At 43.6% G+C, this 16,952-nt stretch overlaps 2 protein-coding genes across 2 annotated transcripts; both read left to right on the top strand.

The window, feature by feature from the left end:
• Nucleotides 1–8,294: 8,294 nt before the first annotated feature.
• Nucleotides 8,295–8,747, top strand: LOC138877181 (uncharacterized). Its single transcript, XM_070156770.1, has one exon. The coding sequence runs from the start codon at nt 8,295–8,297 to the stop codon at nt 8,745–8,747; it is 453 nt and encodes a 150-aa protein (XP_070012871.1).
• Nucleotides 8,748–10,422: 1,675 nt separating this feature from the next.
• LOC138877180 (uncharacterized) lies at nt 10,423–11,121 on the top strand. Its single transcript, XM_070156769.1, has one exon. It carries the CDS (start codon nt 10,423–10,425, stop codon nt 11,119–11,121), a length of 699 nt encoding a protein of 232 aa, XP_070012870.1.
• The last annotated feature ends 5,831 nt before the right edge of the window (nt 11,122–16,952 follow it).

The following is a 16,952-nucleotide window of genomic DNA, read 5'->3' as shown; positions in this document are numbered from 1 at the left end:
TTACTTATTCAGAGATAGACTTGTGTATTTCCATTCAGACCTTATTTTTAGTATTCTTATATAGTCCGTGACTTATGACACCAAATTCTGGGTAGTATTATACTTCAGATTATGTAGCAATGTTTGGTTGAACTATTAAGTTTTTTCGTCTTTCACATTTCTGGTTATTTAATTTATTCCATTGTTTAATCACTTAATACTTTGAATTGTTGAGCATGCTTAATAAAAAGGGTCATGAATTTATAATACTCGGCTTGCCTAGCTTTCACGAGGAGGCGCTATCACGATTCCCGAGGGTGGGAAATCTGGGTCGTGACAAGTTGGTATCAGAGCTCTAGGTTACATAGGTCTCACAATTTACAGACAAGCTTAGTAGAGTCTGAGGGATCGGTACAGGAACGTCTGTATTTATCACCCAAAGGCTACAGAGTTAGGAAAAACTTCACATTTATTCTTTCCTGTCGTGCGGCTTGGTTTCTCAATGCTAATTAATTTCTATTCTATTCTTTTGCAGATAACGAGAACACGTGTTTCCTCATCCACTGATCAGTAGCCCGAGCCCCCAGCAGCAGCTCCCACGAGGGGCAGAGGGCGAGCCCGAGGCTGTGCTAGAGGTCGAGGCAGGGGCAGAGCTCATCCTAGAGTATCAGCACCAACGGCGGAGCCTTAGGTTGAGTTTGATGATGAGGTTCTGGCCCAGGCAGTTACGGTGGGCCCCGCTCAGGTCCCAGAGGGGTTCATTGCTACCCAGTACTCCAGGATACTTTGGTCCGTCTAGTGGGCCTTATGGAGAGTATCACCCGAATAGGCTTGCTTCCTATAGCACGAGCCGTATCTCAGGCTGGAAGAGGAGCCCAGACTCCTACTACTCGCACTCTGGAGCAGATGGCTCCCCAGTTTTAGACTCTATTAGCTCATCCAGTTGGAGTAGTTCAGTCGGGTGTGGTAGCTCATACTGGTGATGGAGCAGCTATGTCTGTTGATGCTTTGTGGAGATTGGACGGGTTTAGCAAGCTCTTCACTACCACTTTCAGCGGTGCATCTTCTGAGGATCCCTAGGATTATTTAGACAGTTGTCATGAGGCTCTCAGGAACATGGGGATAGTGAAGACCAATGGGGTCGATTTTCACTTATATGGATCTGCCAAGACTTGGTAGAGAGATTATTGTTTGGCTAGACGAGTTGGGTCACTAGCTTTGACTTGGGATCAGTTCTCTCAACTATTTCTGGAGATGTTTCTTCCTGTCACTCAGAGAAAGATCTATCGGAGGCAGTTTGAGCGTCTCCAACAGGGTTATATGACTGTTACTCAGTACGAGACCAGATTCATTGACTTGGCTCATCATGCTCTTCTTATACTCCCCACTGAGAGAGAGAGAGAGAGAGAGAGAGAGAGAGTAGGAGGTTCATTGAGGGGCTCATTCAACCGATTCGACTTCAGATGGATAAGGAGACGGGGAGCGAAATTTCCTTTCATGATGCGGCCAATGTGGCTAGGAGGGTTGAGATGGTTCTATCATAGGGAGGTAGTCAGGGGTCTGACAAGAGGCCTCGTTAGTCAAGCAGATTCAGTGGTGCCTCGTCTGGAGGCAGGGATTCGTATGGTAGAGTCCATCCTCCTAGGCCTTTTCAGTCAGCACTTCAGGCTTCTCATAGTGCCCCAGGTGGCCATGGTTCTCATATGCAGTATTTTGATTATCAGTCCTATAGTGTATTGCTAGCTCCTATCAGTGAACCTCCGCTTTAGAGTTTTCAGGGTCGTCGGCCCCAAGCCGAGGGCTTGTTTTACTTGTGGTGACACGAGGCATATTGCTAGATTTTGTCCTCGACCACCGAGTATTTCTCAGCACCAGGTTTCCCGTGCCATGGTTCAGGCACCGAGTGTTCCACCGCCCGCCCAGCCAGCTAGAGGTGGAGATAGAGGTGCTAAAGGTGGAGGTAGAGGTATTAGAGGTGGAGCTCAGGCCGCTACTGGTGGAGGCTAGCCAGCAGCAGGCCATCCCAGAAATGTAGTTCAGAGTGGTGGGGCCCAGCCCCGATGTTATGCTCTTCCAGCCAGTCCTGAAACTGAGGCTTCCGATGCAGTTATCACAGGTATTGTTCTGGTTTGTAGTAGAGATTCTTCAGTTCTATTTGATCCAGGATCTACGTACTCTTATGTATCATCTTATTTTTCACCGTATCTGGTCATGCCTAGTGATTCCTTGAGTGCTCATGTATATGTGTCTACACCAGTAGGTGATTCTATTGTGGTAGATCGTGTCCATTGTTATGTATAGTTGTGAATGGGGGTCTGGAGATTTGTGTAGACTTATTACTTTTGGACATGGTTAATTTTGATGTCATATTGGGGATGGACTGGTTATCACCATACCACGCCATCTTGGACTGTCATGCCAAGACTGTGACCTTAGCCTTGCCGGGTTTGCCTCATTTAGAGTGGAGAGGAACTCCTGATCATTCTACCCGCAGTATTATCTCATATATGAAGGCTCGATGTATGGTCGAGAAGGGATGTTTGGCTTATTTGGCATATGTTCGTGATTCTAGTGCCAAGGTTCCTTCTATTGATTCTGTGTCTGTTGTTCGTCAGTTTCCTAAGGTATTTCCTTCAGACCTACCGGGTATGCCACCCGATAGGGATATTGACTTCTGCATTGATTTGGCTCCGGGACTCAGCCTATTTCTATCTTGTTGTATCGTATTGCCTCGCCTGAGTTGAAAGAATTGAAGGAGCAATTGCAAGACTTGCTTGAGAAAGGCTTCATTAGATCTAATGTCTCGCCTTGGGGTGCGCCAGTGTTGTTTGTTAAGAAGAAGGATGGATCGATGTGAATGTGTATAGATTACCGGCAATTGAACAAGGTTACAATCAAGAATAAGTATCCTTTGCCGAGGATTGATGATTTGTTTGATCAGCTTCAGGTTTCCAAGGTATTTACAAAGATTGACTTGAGATCGGGCTACCATCAGTTGAGGAATAGGGCATCTGATGTCCCTAAGACAGCTTTCCGCACTCGGTACGGGCATTATGAGTTCTTGGTGATGTCATTCGGGTTGACAAATGCCCCAGCAGCTTCAGGTTTCCAAGGTATTCACAGTATATTGTGATGCATCTCGTATTGGACTTGGTGCGGTGTTGATGCAGGATGGCAAGGTCATTGCTTATGCTTCACGTTAGATGAAGATTCATGAGAAGAATTATTCGGTCCACGATTTGGAGTTAGCAGCCATTGTTCACGCGTTGAAGATTTGGAGGCATTATCTGTATGGCGTGGCATGTAAGGTGATCACGGATCACAAGAGTCTTCAGTATTTGTTCAAGTAGAAGGAGTTAAATTTGAAGTGGAGAAGGTGGCTAGAGTTATTGAAAGACTATGATATCACAATCTTATATCATCCGGGGAAGTCCAATGTTATGGCCGATACTTTGAGTAGGAAGTCAGCCAACATGGGCAGTCTTGCGTATATTTTGGTCGGTGAGAGACTGCTTGCTTTGGATGTTCAGGCTTTGCCTAATCAGTTCGTGAGGTTGGATGTTTCTGAGCCCAGCCGTGTATTAGCTTGCATAGTCGCTCGTTCTTCTTTATTGGAGCGTATTCGAGATCGACAGTATTATGATCCTCATTTGTGTGTCCTTAGAGACACAGTGGTGTAAAGCAGGTTACATTAGGAGATAATGGGGTTTTGAGGCTACAGGGTCGAGTTTGTGTGCCCATAATTCCCGGTACTCTATTCATCTAGGCACCGCTAAGATGTATCAAGATTTACGGCAGCATTATTGGTGGAGAAGGATGAAGAAGGATATTGTTGCGTATGTAGCTCGGTGTTTGAATTGTCAGCAGGTAAAGTACGAGCATCAGAGACCTGGTGGTTTGTTTTAGAGGATTGAGCTTCCCGAGTGGAAGTGGGAGCGTATCACTATGGACTTTGTTGTTGGACTCCCACAAACTCAAAGGAAGTTCGATGTAGTGTGGTTTATTGTTGATAGATTAACTAAGTCAATGCATTTCATTCCTGTGGCAGTCTTCTATTCTTCTGAGAGATTAGCTGAGATCTATATCCAGGAGATTGTTCGTCTTCATGGTGTGCCTGTGTCTATCATTTCGAACCGAGGTACGCAGTTTACCTCTCATTTCTGGAGAGCAGTTCAGTGGGAGTTGGGCACACGGTTGAGTTGATCATAGCATTTCATCCTCAGACGGACGGGCAGTCTGAGCGAACTATTTAGATTTTGGAGGATACGCTCTAAGCTTGTGTCATTGACTTTGCAGGCTCGTGGGATCAGTTTTTGCCTTTAGTGGAGTTTGCCTATAACAACAGTTACCAGTCAAGCATTCAGATGGCTCCTTATGAGGCTTTATATGGTAGGCGGTGTCGATCGCCGGTTGGATGGTTTGAGCCGGGAGAGGCTCAGTTGTTGGGTACAGATCTAGTACAGGATGTCTTGGACTAGGTCAGGATCATTCAGGATATGTTTCGTACAGCTCAGTCCAGGCAAAAGAGTTATGCCGACCGTAAGGTTCGTGATATGGCATTCATGGTTCGCGAGCGAGTGTTGCTTTGGGTGTCGCCTATGAAGGGCGTAATGATATTTGGAAATAAGGGCAAGCTTAGCCCTAGGTTTATTGGACCGTTTGAGGTTCTTGATCGAGTGGGAGAGGTGGATTACAGACTTGCGTTGCCGCCGAGTTTATCAGCGGTGCATCCAGTATTTCATGTGTCCATGCTTCAGAAGTATCACGGCGATCCATCCCACGTGTTAGACTTTAGCACTGTCCAGCTGGACAAGGACTTGTCATATGAGGAGGAGCCGGTAGCTATTCTAGACCGGCATGTTCATCAACTAAGATTGAAGAGTTTCCCTTCTGTTCGTGTTCAGTGGAGAGGTCATCCTGTTGAGGCATCGACCTGGGAGTCTGAGTCCGATATGCGGAGCCGTTATCTCCATTTTTTCTCTAACTCAGGTACTTCCTTCTTATGTCTGTTTGAGGACGAACGATTGTTTTAGAGGTGGAGGATGTGATGACCCAAAAGGTCATCACTTGATTTATGAGTAAATTATGTGTTCCGAAGCCTTAGAAGCCTCCTTTTTCCTTACCTCGATTTGTGTGTACAGTTCGGGTGTATATCTGGAACTCTTTTATGTGGAAATGTGATAAAAATGCAAATTTGGCCTTTAAAATTTAATTTAAGTTGACTTTTGTCAACATTTTGGGTAAATGGACTCGGACCTGTTATTTGACGGTCCAGTCCGTAGGAAAATATGGAACTTGGACGTATGCTCGGAATCGAATTCCGAGGTCCCAAGCCCGAGAAATGAATTTTTAAAAAAAAATTATTTTTTGGAAAATATATGAGTTTTTGGAAACTTGAATGTTTCTGAAATTGATGGTATCGGGCCCATATCTTGGTTCCGGAGCCTGGTACAAGTCTTATATAGCGTTTAGAATGAGCCTGTAAAATTTGGTAAGAAACGGACTTGAAATGACGTGAATCGGACCCTCGGATGTGAAATTTGAATCTTAAGTGTTCTTGAGATTTTTCTTTGATTTTGATGCTAAATTAGTTGTTAAAGGTATTAATTTGGCGATTTGATCACACGAATAAGTTCATATGATGTTTTTGGGTTATTATGCATGTTTGGTTTGGAGCCCCCAAGGGTCGGGTGAGTTTTGGATGGGTTTCAGGATGTTTTTAAACTTGGAAATGTTGCAGGTTTTCAGTTTCTGGTGCACAGAGATTTTGTTCTTCGCATTCGCGTGGCTTCACTCGCGAACGCGGAAGGCAATATTACTTAGGTGCAAAATTGTTCTTCGCGAACGTGGGCTTGGGACGCGAACGCGAGGCTGTGGGGGGAGTACCCTTCGCGAACGCGTCCAGGCCTCGCGAACGCGTAAGGTTAGTGGCCTGGGGGAGGGATTTCAAATTTACTCTACGCGAATGCGGCCACCTGACCGTGAATGCAAAGGCTCGAGGAGCTAAAATTCCGCGAACGCGATGGCCATCTGGGCCTGACTCATCGCGAACGCGACAGGCCTATTGCGAACGCAATGAAGGCCTGCCTAGTTATTTTAAAACAGAACCAGAACCGGGCAGAACCCATTTAACTCCATATTTTCGAACTCCCAAGGCCTAGAGGCGATTTTCTTCCCACAAATTCATCCCAAAGTGTTGGTAATCAATTCTAAACTTTACTCTTTCAATTACCCAATGTTTTTCATCACTTTCTAATCAAAAATCAAGAGTTTTCTTCTTAGAAATTAGGAATTTGGGCATAGTTAGGGCTTTTTGAATAATTGGGATTTACACCTCGTTTTGGGGTCGGATTTCGAAACTAACTGCATATTCGGTCTCGTGGGTGAATGGGTGATCGGGTTTTGGTCCGAACCTCGAATTTCGACCATGTGCCCCCGGGGTCGATTTTTGACTTTTTGGGGAAAATGATAGGAAACCTATAATTAAGCATTGGGTATGAATTCTTTAGCATTTATTGATGTTGTTAAATCAATTTGGACTAGATACGAGTAATTTGGAGGCAAATTCTAAAGGAAAAGCGGTGTTTGAGGCTTGAGTTGGCCGTGGAAGCTTGAGGTAAGTGTTTGGTCTAACCTTAGCTTGAGGGATTAGGAGTTGTGTCTTATTTGCTATGTGTTAATTATGGAGTATGACGTATATGCATGGTGATGAGTATCTATACGTAGGTGTCAAGCATGCTCGTGAGTCTTGTATTGTAATTATTGTGACTCCGTTATGGTTTATTCGTGCTTCATATGAGGATTATCATTATTGTTCCCTTGCCGGGATGTTATTGTGATGTTATTGTTCCCTTGTCGGGATGTTGTTGTCATATTATTGTTCCCTTACCGGGATGTTGTTGTTATATTGTTGTTCCTTTCCCTGGATGTTGTTGTTATATTATTATTCCTTTGTCGGGATTCTTTTATGATTGGTGTTGATAAATGAAAAGGGAGCGGGTTGCATGCCTGCAACAGTACTATATGAAATGGGAGCGGGTTGCACGCCTGCAATGGTACTATATGAAATGGGAGCGGGTTGCACGCCTGCAATGGTATTACATGTGCATTTGTTTCTTATTTCTTTATCTTTTGCTGGTAATTGATTTATGGCGTTCCTTACATTTCTCTACTATTATTCTTTTGTTATCTGTTACTCCCCGTAGCATGTTTCCTCCTCCCACCTTAGCTGTAATTATCTGCTTTTATTTCCGTTGTATATGATTTAACTGCACAGGTTTATTTGGTAGTCTGGTCCTAGCCTCGTCATTACTTCGCCGAGGTTAGGCTAGGCACTTACCAGCACATGGGGTCGTTGTGCTGATACTACACTCTGTGCTATGTGCAGATACTGATACCGGAGCGTTTGGACCGCAGTGAGGATGTTGTCTTCAGTCCATTCAGGCGACCCGAGGTAGTCCTGTAGACGTCTGCAGGCCTTGGCATCTCCTCCTATCTTTTCTCTTTCTGTTTTTTTTTTTTTTACTTATTTAGAGACAGACATGTGTATTTCCATTCAGACCTTATTTGTAGTAATCTTAGATAGTCTGTAACTTGTGACACTAAATTCTAGGTAGTATTGTACTTCAGATTATGTAGCAGTGTTTGGTTGAACTATTAAGTTTTTTCATCATTCGTATTTCTAGTTATTTAATTTATTCTGATGTTTAATCACTTAATACTTTGAATTGTTAAGCATGCTTAATAAAAAGGGTCATGAATTTATAATACTCGGCTTGCCTAGCTTTCACGAGTAGGCGCCATCACGATTCCCGAGGGTGAGAAATCTGGATCGTGATAGAATACAACTTCAGCATTGACGCTTCAGGTATTGTATCAGCCATTGGGCGAATCAAGGATACTAGATGGCCCAGACCCCTACAAACCGATCCTACTCAAAGGAACCCGAATCAAGTGTGCAAATACCATGGAACCCATGGTCACAGAACCGAGGACTGCAGACAACTAAGGGTGGAGGTAGCTCATTTATCCAATGAAGGTCATCTTCGAGAGTTCTTGAGGGACCGAGCAAAAAATCACTTCAGAGACAAGGATACAAACAGGAAAAACGAACAGAGGAACCGCAGCACGTGATTCATATGATTGTCGGTGGGGTAGATATCCCTCAGGGTCCAACATTTAAACGCACCAAAGTGACAATCACTAGGGAGATACATACCCGGGACTACTTACCAGAAGATACCTTATCCTTCAACGACGAGGATGCGTAAGGGATCGAACAACCTCACAACGATGCGCTGGTAATTTCTATCCTTATGAATAAAATTCAAGTTAAACGTGTGTTGGTTGATCCAGGTAGCTCGGCGAATATTATTCGATCGAGGGTTGTGGAGAAACTCAGCTTTCAGGATCAGATTGTGCCTGCAGCTCGAGTGCTCAACGGTTTCAATATAGCGAGTGAAACAATAAAAGAGGAAACCATGTTGCTAGTAAACATGGCCGGACCTATCCAAGAAACAAAGTTCCATGTGATCGAAGGAGATATGAGGTATAATGCACTGCTCGGAAGGCCTTGGATCCATAATATGAAGGCAGTACCTTCAATGCTTCATCAACTCTTGAAATTTCTAACACTGGAAGGAGTCAAAGCAGTGTACGTCGAACAACTAGTAGCCAAAGAGATGTTTGCAATCGATGAGGTGATACCCATATCAACTTTGACGACAACAAAGGGACTAGAATCAAAGGAAAAACAGGAAGCCAAATAGCAATTACCGCCACTAGCCTTGACCGAATAGGAGAAGCAAGAAACGGAAGAGGAAGAGAAAGATTTTTTTACCCTACAAACTTTTGTTGTTCCCGAAGATTCTGATGCCACCAAATCAACGGTCGAAGAGCTGGAACAGGTTATATTGATTGATACCTGCCCGAGCAAAAGGTATACCTAGGAACGGGGTTAACCCCCGAACTCAGGAAAAAGCTTATTCAATTTCTTATTGATAACATAGATTGTCTTGCTTGGTCCCACTTAGACATGACAGGGATACCACCGGAGATAACAACACATCGACTAATCCTGGACCCAAAGTTCAGACCGGTGAAACAAAAGAGAAGGCCCCAATCCGAGGTAAAGCATGCATTCATCAAGGATGAGGTAACTAAACTTCTCAAATAGGGTCCATTCGGGAAGTGAAGTATCCCGAATGGTTAGCCAGTGTAGTTGTAGTTCCTAAAAAGGGAACAAACTTAGGATTTGTGTAGAATATAAGGATTTAAACAAGGCATGTACCAAAGATTATTTTCCATTGCCTAACATCAATCGCATGATCGACGCCACGGCCGGCCACGAGATCCTTAGTTTTCTTGATGCCTATTTTGGGTACAATCAAATTCAAATGAATCCATAGGAATAGGAAAAGACTTCATTTATCATCAAATATGGAACATATTGTTATAATATAATGCCCTTCGGGCTAAAAAAATGTAGGAGCTACCTACCAACGCCTAGTAAATAAAATATTCAAAAAACAGATAGGTAAGTTAATGGAAGTATATATTGATGACATTTTAGTTAAGTCCCTGTGCGCAGAGGACCATTTGACACATTTGCAGGAAACGTTCAAGATTCTGAGAAAATACAACATGAAGATCAACCCCGAGAAATGCATTTTCAGGGTCGGTTCAGGCAAGTTCCTTAGCCTCATGGTATCGAATCGGGGAATCGAGATCAACCCCGATAAAATAAAAGCCATGAAAAGGCTGACAGGGCGGATAGCTGCCTTAGACTGATTCATCTCGAGATCGTCGGATCGGAATCATAAATTCTTCTCTCTACTCAAAAAGAAGAACAATTTCGCCTGGACCCCGGAATGCCAAAGGGCGTTAGAGGAATTGAAGCGATATCTCTCTAGCCCACCATTGCTTCATACTCCAAAGGCAGATGAAAAACTCTACTTGTACTTGGAAATCTCAGAGATCGCGGTAAGTGGTGTCCTGGTTCGAGAAGAGCAAGGTACACAATTCCTTGTTTATTATGTAAGTCTAACTCTAGGGGAAGCAGAAGCTAGATATCCACACTTAGAGAAACTGGCACTTGCACTGATAAGTGCCTCTAGAAAGCTAAAACTGTATTTTTAATGTCACCCCATAAATGTATTAACCACTTACCCGCTTCGAAATGTGTTGCATAAACCCGAACTGTCGGGCCAATTGGCCAAATGGGCTGTCGAACTCAGTAGGTACGATATCGAGTATCAACCCTGAACGGCCATCGAGTCTCAAATTTTAGCATACTTCGTGGCCGATTTCACGCCAACCCTCGTACCAGAAGTTGAGATGGAACTCTTGTTAAAATCGGGTACATCCTCGGGGGTGTGTACCCTTTTCACGGATGACACTTCAAATGTGAAGGGGTTCGGGCTAGGCATAGTTTTGAAGCCGCCCATGGGCAACACTATTAGACAATCCATCAAAACTTCTAAGTTAACTAACAATGAGGCCGAGTACGAGGCCATGATTGCAGGTCTTGAACTGGCTAAAAGCTTGGGGGCGGAAGTCATTGAAGCCAAGTGCGACTCTTTGCTAGTAGTAAACCAAGTAAACAAAACCTTCGAGGTTCAAGAGGATAGAATGCAAAGGTATTTGGACAAGCTACATGTGACTTTGCACCGTTTTAAGGAATGGACCTTGCAACACGTACCTCGCGAGCAGGATAGTAAAGCAGATTCTTTTGCAAATTTGGGGTCATTAGTCGAGGAGGACGAAATCAGCTCGGGGACTGTCATTCAACTCTCGAGGTCCGTGATCGAAGAAGTTCACGCTGAGATAAACTCCACAAGCTTAACTTGGTATTGGAGGAATAAATATATCGAGTACTTGAAAAACAGAAAGCTCACATCGGACCCGAAAGAATCAAGGGCCTTACGAACAAAAGTTGCTCGATTCAAATTGGCTAAAGATGAAATATTGTACATAAGGACATTCGACGGACTATTAGCAGTATGTTTGGGACCAGGGGACACCGATTATGTTTTACGAGAAGTCCATGAAGGTACTTGTGGGAACCACTTCGGTGTTGAATCACTAGTTCACAAAATCATCAGAGCAGGATACTATTGGGATAGTATGCAAAAAAGACACTAAGGAGTTTGTTTGAAAATGTGATAAATGCCAAAGATATGCACCAATGATCCATCATCCTGGAGACCAACTTCATTCGTTCCTATCCCCATGGCCATTCTTGAAATGGGGTATGGATATCGTCGGCCCTCTGCCATCGGCTCCAGGTAAAGCTAAATTCATTTTGTTTTTGACTGACTACTTCTCTAAATAGGTGAAAGCACAGGCCTTCGATAAAGTCAGAGAAAAAGAAGTTATAGATTTCATCTGGGATCACATCATATGTCGATTTGGGATACCTGCCGAAATTGTGTGCAACAATAGAAAACAATTTATCGACAGCAAAGTAACAAAGTTCCTCGAGGATCACAAAATTAAAAGGATATTATCGAAGCTGTATTATCCTAGTGGGAACAGACAAGCCGAATCAACGAACAAGACCATCATTCGAAACCTAAAGAGAAGGTTGAACGATACTAAGGGGAAACAGAGAGAAGTTTTGCCCGAAGTCCTTTGGGCATATCGGACAACGAAAAAAATCCAGTACAGGGGCAACGCCGTTATCCTTAGTATATGGAGCTGAAGCTCTGATCCCGATCAAAGTCGGGGAACCAAGCATCATGTTTTGGTACACAATGGAAGAATCAAATCACGAGGCTATGAGCACAAGCCTCGAATTGTTAGACAAAAAATGGGAAGCTGCCCTCGTTCTAATGGCCGCTAGCAACAGCGATTCGAAAGATATTATAATCGAAGATCCAATCTTAGACACTTCAAAATAAGGGACTTAGTTTTGATAAAAGTCACCCTCAATACTCGAGACCCAAATGAAGGAAAGCTCGGCCCAAATTTGGAAGGGCTATATCAGGTCCTCAGTGTCATCGGAAAGGGGTCTTACAAACTTGGCACAATGGAGGGCGAACAATTGCCAAACAATTGAAAAATATCACTCCTCAAATGATATTACTGCTAAGGTATGACTTTCTCCCTTTCCATTTTTATTTGATACTAATTTATTATGGGTGTTCAATCGAAGACATCGAGAAGCTCTTCAACACAAAGAACTTAGGTTTTAAAGCACGTGTTGCACTCTTTTTCCTTTAGATCGGTTTTTATCCCAAATGGGGTTTTCCGGTGAGGTTTTTAACGAGGCAACAATTATATGTGCTACCTGGGGACAATTCAATAGTATCTGAGGCTTGTTTATATTCAACCTCGAATACTAGGGGCATCACCCTCGGATGTTATGTTTTCAAAGAAGATGATTCGTCTCAGCAGGGTCTCGATAGGAAAACTTTGTAATGGGCCAAATGGTCGAGTGAACCGTGTCCATGTAGATTAATCGAGCCCCAATGGAAAACATGTATGCATGTATAAATTATTCAAAGAAGCATTTTTCCTTATCAAATATCTTGTGCCTCAAAGAAAATTTTCTACTATACAAGCTCCATGCTTATGATTTTTGAGAAAAATGGATCAAGGGCCAAGTACAATTACACCTCGAACGGTAAATGGCTCAAGGGCCAAGTACAATTACACCTTGAATGGTAAATGGCTCAAGGGCCAAGTATAAATACACCTCAAACGGTCAACCCCCCTACTCGGGGACTACCGTCGAAAATCAACATGTTCGAATTATCTAAAAACCTCAAAGAGGCACCCCTCGATTTATAGGCCAAGGCCATCATTCTTGGGGACTAACACTTCGAACAAGTTCGAGGTGTTGTTGGGAAAATAAGACCAAGAGTCACACCCAAAGGCTACGTCCAAACTAACACGGCTCGAAGACGTCTGAACCCCGTAATAAAAATAGGCCTTCGAATTCTTTAAAAACCGGTTAAAATAGACTACCCTCGTCAGAATAACCAAAGGGCTTCGAGAAAATCAACCCTCGAAAAACCTTAAGAGGTATAGAAATATTCAAATACAAAATTGTGCTAAGGCACAAAAAACAAAGGGGTTTCGATCAGCACTAAACCCTCAATAAAAAAACCAATGGGTACAAAAAATACATGCTAAGGCATAAAGAAAATTTTACTAAGTCTTTGAGCCAAAAGAGGGAAAAAATAGCCATCCTTTAGAGGCCATATCGGCCCAATTCAAAGAGCCTAAGGGCCAACACAGTTTGAGTTCGAGAACACGTTCTCACTCGATTCGAACCTAAGGGTCCTGCTATCTCAGATTCGAATAAGAATCTACTCGACTATAGATCGAGGATCTGCTATCATTCAAAACAAACCTAAGGGACCTTTTGCTCCGAATTCAGGTTTTACTCAAACCGACTATAAAAGCAGTATTATTATGGCTCTGATCAAGTCATTTAAACCAAAGTCTCGAACATATTGTTAAAAGCATAAAAATGTGCTAAAATTTTACAAGTCATGAAACATGATTTAAGACAATTTGAGAAGGCATTCGAAAGAGAAATTTCTTTATATATATATGGAAAAAAATATGTACAAGGAACTGACAAGGGCTTTACACAAAAATCCAAAAAAAGAAGGAAAAATTTCTAAGTGCCTAATCTTCCCTGGGAGCTTCATCTTCATCTTCTCCACTCTCGGATCCACTTGCACTCCCGGAGTCATCATCATCAGAGAGCAAAGCTTCGGCTTTGGCCTCTAACATTTTCGCATTCTCGATATCAGCTGTGAGGTCAAAGCCACAAGCATAAGTCTCTTCGAGAGTCTCTCTCCGAGACTGGCACTTAGCATGACCGGCAATGCAGGATAATCAAACATCAGCAGCATCAGAAATGTCCTTCACTCGAGCATTAGCGGCCTCAACATCGGCTCAGTAGACGGCCACGACCGCCTCTGCCTTGGCTTTCACTTTCTCTGCCTCAAATGTGTCCTTTGCAAGTTCGGTGGCCAGTCGAGCCTTGAGCTCCTCGATCTTCTTGTCTCGGACCAAATTTTCCTCCTTCATGCTCTGAAGATGATGCTCGGCCGAGGACAGCTGGGCCCGAGCAGCATCCTTCTACGAGGCAAGGCAGTCCATGTTTTTCTTACCACCCTAAAGTCTCTGCCTCCTTCATCTTGTCTGCCTCGATAAGTGGCTCAATTTTTTCTTCCTTTTGCTGAACCTGCAGAATCGAGAGTATGAGTCATCATCCCTGAATGAATGCACAAAATCTCTAAATAATTTTTTTCCTGCCCAATCAAATCAGTTTGCTCTTTATGAGCTGTTTCCAATGCCGCTCGAAGGTCCGTGATCTCCTCTTCTTTTTGCACATAAATGAGTTTGAGGGCATCTCTCTACTTAGTAAGCTTTTTGAGATCGGCCTCACAGCGGTCCAGCTCTTCCGGGATTTCAAAAATGCTTCCCGGTGAAGCGTCAAGGCCTATGAAGAAAGAAAGGAAAGTCAAACAAGAGAAAAACAAGAAGACAAAATTGATATTGATAAAGGGAGTTGAAGCTTATATGACTCAGGGGTCGATGAGCCTTGTCAAAAATCTCTTGATGCGTCCAGAACGGGAACATCTTCGACCCCCATGAAGTAACCACGGAAAAAGTCCTCCCCTCCGTGGGCCATTCCGTGTCGAGGGTCCCCATGGCCCGAGCTTCTTCAATCTTCCCCTTGGAGAATGAGGGGAGGAGCGGCGAATCACCTATGTCTATTGCCCAAAGCAAGTCACTAGGGGCATTCCTATTATTTTGAAGGGCCTCAGAACTGGCCCCTTCGGATACATCCACCAATTGTGCCTCTCGATGGGAGGAAACGTCAGCCCCCGCTGACCCGGGGACTCCGCTCGAGGTATCTTGCAAGTCTTCCTCAGCCCGAGGCTGAACTGCTTCGATCATAGCCGGCTCAATAGCCTTTGGGACCTTGGTGCTCTTTTTTCGATCCACCAGCCTGAAATCGCCATCTTCATGTTCCTCTTCTTTTTCATCTTGTAACTGTTGAATTCCATACTCAGACAGGGCAGTGGCGTCGTTCTTCGGCTTGCGAGTCTTACTCTTCTTTGGTTTTGAAGTCTCGAAGATCGAAACCCTTTTTCTCTTCTTATCCTTAGATAGTTTTGGGGCCTCCTCTTCCCCAAGCGGGGCTGGCCTCATTGAGGCAACATCCCAAGACCTGCATAAAAGGAAATTAAGTACAAGTGAAAAGAGATGCTTTGAAGAAGAGCATCAACAGCGTATAAGATAAGCTTACCGTGATTCTTGGTCTCTTATCAGCCCCTTGCCAAATCACGCCAACAGCGCTCAAAGTACGAAGAGGTCGAGGCCAGCTTCTGAACCCAGCCTTCGACGTCTGAGATTGCACCAGTCACCCAGGGAACTGCTACATCATAAGAAGAGATGTGGATGAAGAAAAAGCAAAAGAAAAAAACAACAAATAAAAACTATGAGTAAGTTCTACTTACGCTTCATGTTCCATTCTTCGAGGAATGGAATATTCCTGGCCAAGATTATATCAGAGGCCCTCGCTCGGACAAACCAACTTATCCATCCCCGATCTTTGGGCCCGTATGTACTCGAGAACAACACCTTTGTGGCCCGGCGCTAAAGCCTTATTAATCCGCCTTGATAGAGACAGGGGTTGTACAATCTAATGAGATGATCGAGGATGAAAGACATCCCCTCAACCTTACTCACAAAAAATCGGAACAAAATCACTATGAGCCAAAAAGAAGGGTGGATTTGGCCTAGGGTTATTTGGTATTGGCGGCAGAAGTCGATGATTACGGGATCGACAAGACCCAGTGTGAAAGGATAAGTGTAAACACTTAAAAACCCTCCAACGTAAGTAGTAATATCCTCTTCGGGGGTAGGAATCACCACCTTTATATTTTCCCAATCGCAATGCTATTTCACCTACTCGAGATCGCCCTCTGTTATCGAGCATATATACCTCGACATGGGATCACATCAGCCAAGGACCAACGAGGTTTTCTCAACTCAAAAATCGGAAGTAAGGTCGCACGACTCAGGAACGCACTCCTTGATGCATGGCTCCACCGGCGTTTTATCGCTGGCCGGCCGTGATGAAGAGGCTTGTTCCTTTTAAGGAACAGTTTTAGATGTTTTCGCCATTTTTATATAATTTCAGAGAAAGAAGAGGATGAAGCTTGTTGTTTTAGGAAAGGATTGGCAAATGGATTTCGAAGAATTTGCAGAACTGAGAAACTTGAAGAAAGTAGGAAAGCTTTGAAGGTTAAGAAAGGTTTTGAAAATAAAGTTTGAGAAGATTATAAAGAGGATCTATTTATAATATTGCAATGATGGTTCAAGGGCGTCAGTGGCCGACCATCAACTGACGCTAATTAATGATTTTCAGAACTGTGCAGACGCGAGCTTCGGTCGCCTCCGTCGCTTACATCACTGGGATGACATCATAATTGGTCGATGTACGAAATTCAAGACTCAGTTCGTTTCTTTTCATTACACTCTAAGAAACGAGGGGACTATCTGTATACGGGTACAATCGGGCTTGCTTGATTTTGTCATTATTTCGAGATCAGAGAACTACGTCGAGGGTCAGACTTGAACACAGAGACAAGGTGTTGAGTTCGGGGATCGAGGCACCTACCGAGATCGAGGTCCCCGACGATCGAGACCGGATAGGACCAGCTTCGAGCGGAACATAATAACGGAAAGGCGAAATATCCGTAGCCCGTCGGAGATCACGATGAAAATTTTGGAACAAATTAAATTAAGGGCGATTATTTGTATCAATCATGGGATTCACTTTCGTAATTAGAATTGTACCACAATTAGGATTCCTCTAGTATATAAAGAGGGGTCCCTATCAATTGTAAAGGGCTTACATTCATATAGATCAAGGCAATATAATATTTTTTCTGCGTATTAGCTCTTTAACTATTGTTCTTACTTACTACTCTCGAGGGTTC

The sequence above is a fragment of the Nicotiana sylvestris genome, chromosome 9 (genome assembly GCF_000393655.2).
Source record: "Nicotiana sylvestris chromosome 9, ASM39365v2, whole genome shotgun sequence".
NCBI classification, from domain to species: Eukaryota; Viridiplantae; Streptophyta; class Magnoliopsida; order Solanales; family Solanaceae; genus Nicotiana; species Nicotiana sylvestris.
This window is presented reverse-complemented; position numbering and strand designations above follow the sequence as displayed.

What these genes read in the sequence shown, in the direction of transcription:
- LOC138877180 (XM_070156769.1), top strand. Translation starts at nt 10,423, where the DNA reads ATGGGCAACACTATTAGACAATCCATCAAAACTTCTAAGTTAACTAAC.
- LOC138877181 (XM_070156770.1), top strand. Translation starts at nt 8,295, where the DNA reads ATGAATAAAATTCAAGTTAAACGTGTGTTGGTTGATCCAGGTAGCTCG.